Raw genomic sequence first — 14,248 nt, forward strand, 5'->3', positions numbered from 1 at the left:
CCCGTTGTCGCCCTGGGGCATCTTGCGGGCGTCGCGTGCCACAGGGTCCGGGTATCTCCGTATCCCGTGGTCGCCCTGGGGCATCCTGTGGGCGGTTGGCATCTGCGGGGATGGGTGCCTTGACGTTTGCTCCTGCGATACACAATGAAGCATGCATGGTTAGACATGCAGGCGGTGATCAGATGATATGGGGGAGGGGGGATATGGGGGATATGGGGGAGGGGGATATGGGGAGGGGGAATATGGGGGAGGGGGGATATGGGGACGGACTGTCGGTGGCTCAGTTGCTGGTGGGCCCCCAACCTCTGCATTGGCAACCTCCCGGTCCTCAGGTCCGCCAGCCAGTTCCAGGGCCCTTTCCTCATGTACGGTGAGTGGCCTCTCATCAGCTGGGCCCCCTCCAGTCCTCACATGCTCCCTATTGTTGTGTGCGCGCTTCTCCTGTGGGGGGCGGGTGGGTGGCAGGGGTAAAGGGCAACAGTGTTAGACAGGTATATGAATGCACGCCATCGGTTGCGCCTATAGCACAGAGGTTAGGGTTGGTTTCACCTGGGGGTGTGCCGCACATCGGGCAGGGAGGGAGGGGGGGGACTCACCCTGGCTGCCCTGCCAAGGTCGTGCACCTTCTTGTGGCACTGGGTGCCTGCCGTGGTGTCAGAGCCACAGCGTGACGGCCTCTGCCACCTCCCTCTACAGACGCCGGCTGAGGCGTGGGGCGACCCTGCGGCCGTGTCCGGGGTATAGGGACTCCCTTCTCTCCTCCACTGTGTCCAGGAGCGCCTCGATGTCGCGGTCCTGGAACCTCGGGGCTGCGTGGCGGGCGGCCATCTTGTCGGGTCTTACAAGATGGGGGGGCGCGTCTTTTGAGCTGTCACGCCATGCATCGTCACCGTTCACGTTGGGTAACGCCATCGCAAAAGGCGTCACACCGCTGGTAGCCCATTCGGGGCCGGAGAATTTGCGTTGTTTGGGGGTGCCCGACGCCGGAGTGATCCGTGCCGTTTTTGGCGCCGGGTCCCGGACATCGCGTCAGTTTTCGGAGAATCCCGCCCCTGATCTCAAACCAGCAATAAAGGCAACCTTCAACAGCTCAAGAGTACTTGTGTCCCAAGGCTCCTGCCCCTCCGACAATTCCATTTCTGAGTGCTCCTTCCATACTTTCCCAAACCTTTCTTTCTGTTTTGATACTTCCTCTGTCTTCTTCTGAATACAAGCAGTAATCTTTGTCCAATCAGTTTTTGGCGGGTTATATTTTAACAGCCATTGCATAATTACAGTCCACCTCTCTTCTAGCTGTTGTTTGTCGGCCCCTAGTGCTTCTTTAATATCTCTCGATAGCTGTTCGCTTTCTTGTCTAGGAATTACTACCGGCAAAACTTGAGCTCCATCCAAGGGGTGGAGATTGTAAATATGTCGTAATCTCTCGTGCCCTTCCCATCTTCCCATTCCTCCCTTCTTGGGGTTAGGTAATTCTTTAAACCATTTCTCAATTTTTTCCAGATCAGCTGGTTCGTGGACCGACCGTTGGGCATACTTGGCTCGAGTATCTCTTCTATCCCTGTCTGAAGAGACTGTTCTTACCATCTCAGACTTCTGTTTTGACTTTAAAGGGGCTAACCATATGCCATTGTGTGGCGCACAAAGACTCCGTGAGACGAATAGAGTGAAGTCGATGAGGCTTTATTAAGCGTGTCTGTTCCCCAGCAGCCCGATAGTAAACTGGCCTGCGGGGGAAGGCACGGCTTCTTATACTTCGCCTTCAGGGCGGAGTATGAGGTCAACGGCCAACCAGGACCCGGGATCTGTCAGCCAATGACATTAGGGCTTCCAGTCCCACATGACCCCCAATACATACTACCACATTCACCCCTTGTCAAAAATGAACCCGGCGGGGTGATGCTTCGTATGGTGGTAAGGGTTTACAGGGCTGGTCCTGGGAGGATAGAACAGTTACATGGTAGTACAGTATTGGACAGTATCGTCCTGTTACAACTATTTACAGAGGAAAACCATGTTCATTGGACAGTCCATCTTTGTTTTACATCGACGCCACGAGTCGGTCGGGCGGTCTGGTCGTCCGTGTCGATCGCCTCGGCCCCGGCGGTGGTGGTGGTGCTTGTACCAGCGTTGTCGCCTCCGGGAGCCGCACGGTTTCAGCTGTCGGTGCAAAGGGGAGGGGGACTGATCCTCCTGGGAAGGGGGCGGTCGCGGGGTGCGGCGGCGGCAGGAAGGGGGGCGGTTGGGTTGATGGTGTCGGGGGTGTGTGTGTGGTGCCGGCGGGCGCCAGATCCCGCAGGGAGACCGTGTCCTGTCGGCCGTCGGGGTACTCCACGTAGGCGTACTGGGGGTTTGCGTGGAGGAGGTGAACCCTTTCGACCAACGGGTCCGCCTTATGTGCCCGCACGTGCTTTCGGAGCAGGATGGGTCCTGGGGCCGCCAGCCAGGTCGGCAGCGACGTTCCAGAGGAGGACCTCCTAGGGAAGACAAGGAGACGCTCGTGAGGCGTTTGATTAGTGCTCGTACATAATAACGACCGGATGGAATGGAGAGCGTCCGGGAGGACCTCCTGCCACCGTGAAACTGGGAGATCCCTGGACCGTAGGGCCAGTAGGACGGCCTTCCAGACCGTGCTGTTCTCCCTTTCTACTTGCCCGTTCCCCCGGGGGTTGTAGCTGGTCGTCCTGCTTGAAGCTATGCCCTTGCTGAGCAGGAACTGGCGCAGCTTGTCACTCATGAAAGAGGACCCCCTGTCGCTGTGGACGTATGCGGGGTAACCGAACAGCGTGAAGATGCTGTTCAGGGCTTTAATGACTGTGGCCGCGGTCATGTCGGAGCAGGGGATGGCAAAAGGGAAGCGGGAGTATTCGTCCACTACATTAAGGAAATACGTGTTGCGGTCGGTGGAGGGGAGGGGCCCTTTGAAATCGAGACTGAGGCGTTCAAAGGGGCGGGAAGCCTTAATCAGGTGCGCTCCCTGGCCTGAAAAAATGCGGTTTGCATTCTGCGCAGATGTGGCAGTCTCTTGTGACTGTACGGACCTCCTCTAAGGAGTATGGGAGATTGCGGGACTTGATGAAGTGGTAAAACCGAGTGACCCCCGGGTGGCAGAGGTCCTCGTGGAGGGCTTGGAGGCGGTCAATTTGTGCGTTGGCACATGTCCCGCGGGAGAGGGCATCGGACGGCTCGTTCAGCTTTCCGGGCCGGTACAAGATCTCACAGATGAAGGTGGAGAGTTCGATCCTCCACCGCAAGATCTTGTCGTTCTTGATCTTGCCCCGCTGTGCATTATCGAACATGAAGGCTACCGACCGTTGGTCAGTGAGGAGAGTGAATCTCCTGCCGGCTAGGTAATGCCTCCAATGTCGCACAGCTTCCACTATGGCTTGGGCTTCCTTTTCCACTGACGAGTGGCGGATTTCTGAGGCGTGGAGGGTTCGGGAGAAGAAGGCCACGGGTCTGCCCGCTTGGTTAAGGGTAGCCGCTAGAGCTACGTCAGAGGCGTCGCTCTCGACCTGGAAGGGGAGGGACTCGTCGATGGCGCGCATCGTGGCCTTTGCGATGTCCGCTTTGATGCGGCTGAAAGCCTGGCAAGCCTCTGTCGACAGCGGGAAAGTCGTGGTCTGTATTAGGGGGCGGGCCTTGTCTGCGTACTGGGGGACCCACTGGGCGTAGTATGAAAAGAACCCCAGGCAGCGTTTCAGGGCTTTTGGGCAGTGCGGGAGGGGAAATTCCATGAGTGCGCGCATACGTTCGGGGTCGGGGCCTATTATCCCATTGTGCACTATGTAGCCCAGAATGGCTAGCCGATCGGTGCTAAAAACGCACTTGTCCTCGTTGTACGTGAGGTTCAAGGCTTTGGCAGTCTGGAGGAATTTTTGGAGGTTGGCGTCGTGGTCCTGCTGATCGTGGCCGCAGATGGTTACATTGTCGAGGTACGGGAACGTGGCCCGTAACCCATGTTGATCAACCATTCGGTCCATTTCCCGTTGGAAGACCGAGACGCCGTTTGTGACGCCAAAAGGGACCCGTAGGAAATGGTATAACCGCCCGTCTGCCTCGAAGGCTGTGTACTTGCGGTCACTTGGGCGTATGGGGAGCTGATGGTAGGCGGACTTGAGGTCCACGGTGGAGAAGACTTTAACCTGGGCAATCCGATTGACCATGTCGGATATGCGGGGGAGAGGGTACGCGTCTAGTTGTGTGTACCTGTTGATGGTCTGGCTATAGTCAATGACCATCCTTTGTTTCTCCCCTGTCTTCACTACTACCACCTGTGCTCTCCAGGGACTATTGCTGGCCTGGATTATGCCCTCCTTTAGTAGCCGCTGGACTTCGGAGCGAATGAAGGTCCGTTCCTGGGCGCTGTACCGTCTGCTCCTAGTGGCGACGGGTTTGCAATCCGGGGTGAGGTTCGCAAACAAGGACGGGGGTTGCACCTTGAGGGTGGCGAGGTCGCAGATAGTGAGTGGGGGTATGGGGCCGCCGAATTTAAACGTAAGGCTCTGTAGGTTACATTGAAAATCTAAGCCCAGCAAGGTGGGGGCACAGAGTTGGGGAAGGACGTTAAGTTTGTCGTTTTTGAATTCCCTCCCCTGTACCGTTAGGGTAACTATGCAGAATCCCTGGATCTGTACGGAGTGGGATCCTGCAGCTAGGCAAATCTTTTGTGCGCTGGGGAAGGTAGTTAAGGAACAGCGTCTTACCGTGTCGGGATGTATAAAACTTTCCGTGCTCCCGGAGTCGACTAGGCATGGCGTCTCGTGGCCGTTAATTAGGACCGTTGTCGTCGTCGTCTGGAGAGTTCGGGGTCGAGCCTGATCGAGTGTAACCGAAGCGAGCCGTGGTTGTATTAGTGGGGTGGGGTCCGTTGTTGCCGTCCAAGATGGCGTCGGGGATGGACAAAATGGCCACCCCCATACATCGCCCGTGGCTGAGGAGTCACAAGATGGTCTCGGGGGTGGACAAAATGGCCGCCCCCCATGCGTCGTACAGGTCGGGGGTGGTCCAAGATGGCGGGGCCCCTCCTCCCCTTGTGGTGGTCGAGACCCAAAATGGCGGCGTCTGCGGGTCGCACATGGTGTGCAGGGGGGTCTGGGGGGCGCTAGGACCGCGCGGAGTTCCTGCATTGCGAGCGCCCAGGCCGCTGGCGCTAGGACCGCGCGGAGCTCCCTCGCCGGGGACAGCGGTGGTCGGGGCCCAGGCCGGCGGGTCAATACTGCGAGCGCTGGGACCGCAGTATTCACCCGACTCTACATGGCCAAGATGTGAGGGTCTCTTACCTCGGTTCTTCCGATCCCCTGCCGATGCCTCGGTGTGGTGTTCAGTCTCTTCTCCGTTGCCCTCCTGGCTGGCTCGCCAAATTGTAGGATCTCTTATTCTACCTTCTAATAAGAATCAATTGTTGATTGGAGGTGTTCAAAATAGAACTTTATTGCTAATTATTCACTTCAACACACTTACATAAGGACTAAATCAAAACTTAAAATGAAATGTTCAAGTACATGGCAAAGTGTTCATTAATCATAAAACATAAAGAAATCACATTAAAATAAACAAATGGAATGATTCAAGAATTTGGGAAGACAGGAAGGCAGGAACTCAGGAACGAATCATGACCATGAGGTCTTACTTTTAAGGGAATCCTTATCTATGGTCTAGTCCCTCCTTTGCTCTAATTGGCTTCTAATTCTCAGCTGAGATCTCCTGGTTCATTCAAATAGATGTTTGTTACTTAGAGGGCAATTTATTAATTAAAGATTGGCGCTCACTTAAGATTGGTCTCTGTCAGGAATAATTTAGTGTCCACATGCGCCGCCTTACGAGAATGGGATTCTCATACAATCATAGAATCATAGAATTTACAGTGCAAATGGTGGCCATTCAGCCCATTGTGGCTGCACCAGCCCTTGGAAAGAGCATCCTACTTAAGTCCAGGCTTCCACTCTATCCCCATAACCCAGTAGCCCAACCTAACCTTTTGGACACTAAGGGGCAATTTAGCATGGCCAATCCACCAAACTTGCACATCTTTGGACTGTGGGAGGAAACCGGAGCACCTGGAAGAAACCCACGCAGACACAGGGAGAAAGTGCAAACACCACACAGGCAGTCACCCGAGGCTGGAATTGAACCTGGGACCCTGGAGCGGTGAGGCAGCAGTGCTAACCACTGTGCCACCATGCCGCCCCTCATGCCACAGCTAGCCATCAACCTTGTTGCAACTACTTATTTGATACATTCTTATCACTAAATGCACTGGAATACAATGGTCTATTCATTATATGAAACATTAGTTGAAACAAATGTCTGAATTTCTGCAGACATGACCCTCAAGTTCAATAGTTTATTCATTATCTGAAACAATTGCTATCTTTTCAGTCATGGCCATTTGAATAATTCCATTCTCTAGCTCAATCAGTACCTAAAGACAATCACCAAATCAATACTTTAACAGGCCTCCTCCTGTTCCTACGTAACAGGCTCGAAGGGCTGAATGGCCTCCTGTTCCTGTGCAACAGACCACAAAAGGGTGGGCTGACTGCTGAGACCGCAAGTCGTGGCCTAGAATGAATCCTGACATGTGTTCAGCCTTGCAGAATGGACAGCTCAGCGCTCATCAGTCCGTTGTTTACTTACTTTCAACTTTCCCTGTTACTCCAATAGGAATTGTAGTCATTGTATTTATGTGGCATCTTATACGACCTCAGGACATTTCAGAGTGTTTCACTGCCAATGAAGTGCATGGTTTGAAGCGTTAGCACCATTGTGATGTAGAGAACAGAGCAACCGATTCCGGCACAGTAAGGTCCCTCAGTCTTACCCCTGACAACGTGTGACGCAGTTTGTCCTGTAGGTAGGTCTTGCTTCCTCGTTCGATCTCTCTCTCTCTCTTCCACGTGAGAGTCACCAATCCGACAGCTGGCAATCCTCCTCCATGCGCTTCAGACCACAGTCTGCACACAAGGGCAGGAAATGTTTGGAAATATGATTATCTGTATTAAATGGAAGGAGGTCAGCACCACTACTTGATCAATCCGTTCAAAGTAAATGAGGCATGAAGATTTCCCACAATTTCTAAAATGGTGCGCCAATCCTTTTCCCCGGTGACTCTGAATCACAAACCCTTTCCTTTTGCCTCTCTATAATTATCTTTCTCTCTCTCTCTCTCTGTCTCTCCACCACACATGCTCATACCCTCTCCATTTATCTCTGTCGCTCTCTCATACACACTCATGCTCTCTATATGTGTCTGTCTCTGTCTCTCTCATTTCTTTCTTTCATCTGTCTCAACATACATATCCCCGGGCCCTTTCTCTCTCTCTCTGCCTCCATCACTTGGTTACTTTTTCTCGCTTTCAGTTCAAGTTGGGGTCGGCACGTGACACAATGGTTCGCACTTCTGCCTCACAGCGCGAGGGATCCGAGTTTGATTCTGGCTTCGGGTGACTGTCTGTGTGGAGTTGGCACGTTCTACCCGTGTTTGACTGGTTTTCCATCAGGTGCTCCAGTTTCCTCCAGGTTAGGTGGATTGGCCATGATCAATTGCCCGTTAGTGTCCAAAGATTTGCAGGTTAAACGTGGTTACGGGGATAGGGTGGGGGGAGTGGACCTGGGTGGTGTGCTGTTTCAGAGGGTCAGTGCAGGCTCAATGGGCTGAATGGCCTCCATCTGTACCAAAGGAATGCTATGGTTCTATGAATGTTGGTGCTCTGCCTCTCTGTCGCCCTATCTCTATCTCTGCCACTCTCTATCTCTCTTTCTCTTAATCTATTTCTCTCTCTCTCTCTGTCTATATCTACATATCTCTCTCTATCTCTCCCTCTCTCTCTCTTTCACCAGTCACTTGGTCAGAGGACTATATTTCTCTTGCAGAAGTACAGAGTGGAGGGTGAATTTCAGAGATAATCATCATGCAGGGAGATTCCAGAATCTTTCCCCCAAATTACAAGAGGTGCTAGGATGAGGACGGTGTCAGTATTGTTGACAACAAGGTCATTGCCAAGGGATCACGGGGAGAAATTAAGAGAATGTTTTTCCAAAGTGAGTTGTTGTAAGCTATAACCTGCTCCTGAGAGGAATGGAAGCAGATTCTACCGATCAAAAGGAGAACTGGATAAATACTTGAAATGGGAATCTCCCCGCCCCCCCCCCCCCCCCCCCCCCAACCCCACCTACTCCACGTGCCATTCCTCCCCTCCGCTGCTGTGCTTCTGGAACAGTTGCCGATAAGAACGGAGTCCCTGGGCGAGCACTCAGATCCTGCGCAGACCAGCTGGCGAGTGTATTCGCAGACATCTTCAACACCTCACTTCTCCGCTCCGAGGTCCCCACCTCCTTCAAGAAGACCACCATAATACCAGTACCAATGAAGAACAAGGTAGCGTGCCTCAACGACTACCGACCGGTGGCCCTGACACCTGTTATCATGAAATGATTCGAACAGCTAGTCATGAGATGGATAATCGTCAGCCTCCCAGACTGTCTCGATCCACTGCAGTTTGTCTATCACCGCAACTGGTCCACAGCAGATGCTATCTCCCTGACTCTATAATCAACACTCGAACACCTCAACAACAAGGACACCTATGTCAGACTGCTGTTCATCAAATAAAGCTCCACCTTCAACACCATTGTCCCGACAAGACTAATAACCAAACTCTGCAAGACTACAGAAGGGAGATAGATCACTTGGTTGCATGATGTACCGGAAACAACCTCTCTAAATGTCAGCAAAACCAAGGAACTAATCATCGACTTCAGGAAGCGTAGCACAACACACACCCGTGTCTAGATCAATGGCTCTGAAGTGGAGATGGTCGATAGCTTTAAGTTCCTGGGTGTCACCATCACCAACAGTCTGACCAGGTCCACTCACGTTGATGCAAAAATCTCTCCTTCCTATGGAAGCTATAGAAATTTGGCATGTCTGCATCGACTCTCACATACAGATGTGCCATAGAGAGCATTCTATCCAGCTGCATCACAGCTTGGTATGGCAGCTGCTTGGCCTAAGATCGCAAAAAACTGCAGAGTGTGGTGAACTCAGCCCAACGCACCCCATAAGCGTGCCACCCTCCCATTGATTCTGTCTACACCTCCCACTGCTTCACAGCCTGCAACTGTCTCACCTCCAATTCGGAAGGACGCATCTTTAGTTCCCCTGACAAGTGAGCACACAATCGGAGGTGACACTCCAAGCATGTGCAGCACTGTCGGAGGTGCCATGTGTTGAATGTGATGTTAAACTGAAGTCCTGTGTGCTCCGTCAGGGACAGAATGGAGACATAGTGGTTAGCACCACTGCCTCACGGCGCCAGATACCCGAGTTAAATTCCCGCCTTGGGTCACTGTCTGTGCGGAGTCTGCACGTTCTCCCCGTGTCTGTGCGGGTTTCCTCCGGGTGCTCCGGTTTCCTCCCACAGTCCAAAGATGTGCAGGTTAGGTGGATTAGTCACGCTAAATTGGCCCTTGATGCCCAAAGGTTAGGTGGGGTTATGGGAATAGGACAGGTGAGTGGGCCTGGGTACGGTGCTCTTTCAGAGGCTCAGTACAACTCAATGGGCTGAATGACCTCCTTCTGCACTCTAAGGATTCTATAGATAAGAGATCGTGCTGCCACCAGAAGAGAAGGTGAGTTCTCCCTGGTGTCCTGGCCAATGGTTATCTCTCAGGAATATCACATATTTGGTCATTTATCTCAGTGATCTTAGTGGGATCTTGCTGTGTGTTAGTTGGATTTCCATTTATCACAACAGTGGCTCCACCTCAGACCGACAACATTGTATTTGAAATGCTCAGGAACATTGTGCCCGATTATGAGATTTGTACACTATCTTCGTTCCACATGACTGAAACGGTGACTGACGGTTTTTCCCTGTTTGCTTTGTTCCAGCCTCGCCTCTGAAGTGTTTCAGTTGTGAACGTCCAACAGAAAAGTGTACACAGCAGGAAGTATGTGATCCGGCTCTGAACCTGAACTGCAGAACTATCTTAGCCACACTGACAGTGGGTGAGAATTCTCCAAATAACTTCAATTCATTGTAAGATTGAAATGTATAATGCTGAACAGACGGAGACACAGAAGGGCAGGCAGATAAAGGGACTGATAGGGAGATGGATGGATGAATTATGGATGGATTGAGAGTTGAAAGTTGTTGGTGTTCTCAATCCGGAATTGGCGGAGATCTGCACTAATGTATTAATGTTGACGATGAAACTATCATTGATTGTCATAAAAACCTATCTGGTTCACCAATGTTCTTTTAGGGAAGGAAATCAGCCATCCTTACCTGGTTTGGCTGACTCGTGACTCTACTTCCACCGTATTAAAGTTGACTCTGAACTGCCCTCTGAAATGGCCTAGCAACCCACTCATTTCAAGGGCAATTAGGGATGGGCAACAAGGTGCTGACTTTTGCCGATGATACCCACAACCCATGAAAGAATAAATAAAAAGGGGGGTTGCCTCGAGTTCTAAAAAGCGCTTAGGCAAAAGCGCTCGTGCAGATCATAACTTAATCAGCCATGATCTGTTTGAATGGTAGCACAGGATTATCTGGCCGCACAATCAACTCCTTCTCATTTCCTATAAAAATGTTGCTTATTGTGGAGGGGCTGGAAAGCGTTACAGAGATAGGGAGGGTTGTATGGGCTGGAGGAGGTTCCAGAGATAGGGAGGGTTGCATGGGCTGGAGGAGGTTCCAGAGATAGGGTGGGTTGTATGGGCTGGAGGAGGTTACAGAAATAGGGAGGGTTGTAGAGGCTGGAGAAGGTTACATAGATCGAGAGGGTTGTAGGGGCTGGAGGTAGTTCCAGAGATAGGGAGGGTTGTAGCGGCTGGAGGAGGTGACAGAGATAGAGAGAGTTGGAGGGACTGGAGGATGTTCCAGAGATAGGGAGGGTTGTGGAGGCTGGGGGGAGGTTACAGAGACAGGGAGGATTCTAGGGGCTGGAGGAGAACACAGAGATGGGGAGGATTGTAGGGATTAGAGGAGGTCACAGATAGGACCATAGAATTTACAGTACAGAAGGAGGCCATTCGGCCCATCGAGTCTGCACCAGCTCTTTGAAAGAGCAACCTACCCAAGCCCACACCTCCACCCTATCCCCATAACCCAGTAATCCCACCCAACACCAAGGGCAATTTATCATGACCAATCCACCTAACCTGCACATCTTTGGACTGTGGGAGGAAACCGGAGCACCCGGAGGAAACCCACGCACACACGGGAAGAAGGTGCAGACTCCGCACAGACAGTGACCCAAGCCGGGATAGGGAGGATTGTAGATACTGAAGGAGGTTACAGAGACAGGGACGGTTTAAGGCTGGAGGAGGTCATAGAGCGAGGGAGGATTGTAGAGACTGGAGGAGGTTACAGAGGTAGGAAGCGTTGTAGGAGCTGGAGGACGTTACAGAGATAGGGGGTGTTGTAGGGGACGGAGGAGGTTGCAGAGATATGGATGCTTGTAGGGGCTGGAGAGGTTACAGAGAGAGGGAGGGTTGTATGGGCTGGAGGAGCTTACAGAGATATGGAGGGTTGCATGTGCTGGAGGAGGTTACAGAGATACGGAGTGTTATAGGGGCTGGAGAAGATTACAGAGATAGGGAGGGTTGTATGAGCTCAAGGAAGTTACAGAGATAGGGAAGGTTGCAGCGGCTGGAGATTGTTACAGAGATAGGGAGGGCTGTAGGAGTTGGAGGATGTTACAGAGATAGGGAGCGTTCTAGGGGCTGGTAGAGATAGGGAGTGTTATCGGGGATGGAGCAGGTTGCAAAGATTATGGAGGGTTATAGGGGCTGGAGGAGGTAGCCGACATAGTGACGGTTCTATTGGCTGGAGGACGTTACAGAGATAGGGAGGCTGTAGGGGCTGGAGGAGGTGATAGAGAGAAGGAGGGGAAAAGGCCATGGAGGATATTAATACAATGATGAGAATTTTTAAATGACCACGTGATAGAGTTGTATGATTGATGTGGAATGGGTATGAGGGGCTGAATGGTCTTCTTCCAGCTCTGTGATTAACTGGTTCCAATCGTGGTCCAAGGCACAAGAGAGTGACAGTGCCACCAATGGAAACAGTCAGCGTCATTGGGACTTGTTCCTGCAGAGAATAATTCTTATTGCTGCCTTTCAATGGTGTGTGACAGCTTCGCAAACACAAAAACACAATCACCAAAGCGGCTTTTCAAGGATGGAAAATATGCCTGTGCATCAGTTGGGTGAAGTAAAAAGGGAACCGTGTGGAGCACCAGGACGCTGGGTAAGATTCTCAAAGGCTGCCTTTATCAGTGTGAGCCAAATGGCGCATCAACTAACTGCCTTTGTGTACAGTACGAAGTCTTACAACACCAGGTTAAAGTCCAACAGGTTTGTTTCGATGTCACTAGCTTTCGGAGCACTGCTCCTTCCTCAGTTGAATGAAGAGGTATGTTCCAGAAACATATTTAGAGACAAATTCAAAGATGCCAGACAATGCTTGGAATGCGACCATTAGCAGGTGATTAAATCTTTACAGATCCAGAGATGGGGTAACCCCAGGTTAAAGAGGTGTGAATTGTGTCAAGCCAGGACAGTTGGTAGGATTTTGCAGGCCAGATGGTGGGGGATGAATGTAATGCGACATGAATCCCAGGTCCCGGTTGAGTTCATGTGTGCGGAACTTGGCTATAAGCTTCTGCTCGGCGATTCTGCGTTGTCGCGCGTCCTGAAGGCCGCCTTGGAGAACGCTTACCCGGAGATAGCGAGGGTTGTAGGGGCTGGAGGAGGTGACAGAGATGGAGACCACGAGCGGCCAGTGGACGCCGCCATCTTGCCCAACTCACAACCCGTGCGGCCTGTGGGCACCGCCATCTTGTTCCTCCCAGGACCAACGGGCGCCGTCATCTTGCTTCCCCCACGACACGTGCGGCCCGTTGGCGCCACCATCATACTCTACTCAGGACCCATGCCCGTCGGGCACCTCATCTGGCCGCTCATCGCCTGCAACCAACGACCAGCCGCGCCTCGCCTCGGACACGATTGTCCAGTCTCGACCACACAACCTCGCGACTGCTTCAACTAAAGTGAAGGTCAACGGGCATGAGATCTCCTGACTCCGGGAGCACTGAGAGCTTCATTCACCCCGATACGGTAGGGCGCTGCTCCCTCGCGGTACACCCCGCTAACCAGAGAATCTCCCTGGCCTCCGGGTCCCACTCTGTGGCGATCCGGGGGTACTGCATCGCCACTCTCACTGTCCAGGGCGTGGAGTTCAGCGGCTTCCACCTCTACGTCCTCCCCACTCTCTGCGATGCCTTGCTACTTGGCCTGGACTTCCAATGCAACCTCCAGAGCCTAACCCTGAAATTCGGCGGGCCCCGACCACCCCTGACTGTTTGTGGCCTCGCAACCCTTAAGGTCGACCCGCCTTCCCTTTTTGCAAACCTAACCCCGGATTGCAAACCTGTCACCACCAGGAGCAGACGGTACAGCGCCCAGGACAGGACCTTCATCAGGTCTGAAGTCCAGCAGCTGCTTCGGGAAGGTATGATCGAGGCCAGCAACAGCCCCTGGAGAGCCCAAGTGGTAGTGGTCAAAACTGGGTAGAAAAACAGGTTGGTCGTTGACTACAGTCAGACCATCATAAGGTACATGCAGCTCGACGCGTACCCCCTCCCACGCATATCTGATATGATCAATCAGATTGCACAGTACCGGGTCTTCTCGACAGTAGACCTGAAATCTGCCTACCACCAGCTCCCCATCCATAAGGCGGACCACCCATACAGTGCCTTCGAGACAGACGGCCGCCTTTACCACTTTCTTAGGGTTCCCTTCGGCGTCACCAACGGGGTCTTGGTCTTCCAACGGGAGATGGACCGAATGGTTGACCGGTACGGGCTGCGGACCACTTTCTCGTACCTGGACAATGTCACCATCTGCGGCCACGATCAGCAGGACCATGACACCAACCTTGCCAAATTTCTCCAAACCGCCACTCTCCTCAACCTCACGTATAACAAAGAGAAGTGCGTGTTCAGCACGAACCGCTTAGCCATCCTCGGCTATGTGGTCCAGAATGGAGTTCTGGGGCCCGACCCCGATCGCATGCGCCTCCTCATTGAACTCCCCCTCCCCCACTGCCCCAAGGCCCTCAAACGTTGCCTGGGGTTCTTTTCGTATTACGCCCAGTGGGTACCAAACTATGCGGACAAGGCCCGCCCACTCATTCAATCCACTGTTTTTCCTCTGACGGCCAAGGCTCACCAG

The 14,248-nt window shown here is 52.6% G+C and overlaps 1 protein-coding gene across 1 annotated transcript in view; it reads left to right on the forward strand.

Moving 5' to 3' along the window:
- The window catches only part of LOC140386562 (urokinase plasminogen activator surface receptor-like), a 107,716-nt gene that overhangs the window by 77,187 nt on the left and 16,281 nt on the right, over positions 1-14,248 (forward strand). Inside the window, exon 7 of the mRNA XM_072468985.1 lies at positions 9,893-10,009. Coding sequence (XP_072325086.1) covers positions 9,893-10,009 — 117 coding nt within the window. The remainder of the gene's footprint in view (positions 1-9,892; positions 10,010-14,248) is intronic.

Source organism: Scyliorhinus torazame, chromosome 12 (genome assembly GCF_047496885.1).
Source record: "Scyliorhinus torazame isolate Kashiwa2021f chromosome 12, sScyTor2.1, whole genome shotgun sequence".
In the NCBI taxonomy this organism is placed as follows: domain Eukaryota; kingdom Metazoa; phylum Chordata; class Chondrichthyes; order Carcharhiniformes; family Scyliorhinidae; genus Scyliorhinus; species Scyliorhinus torazame.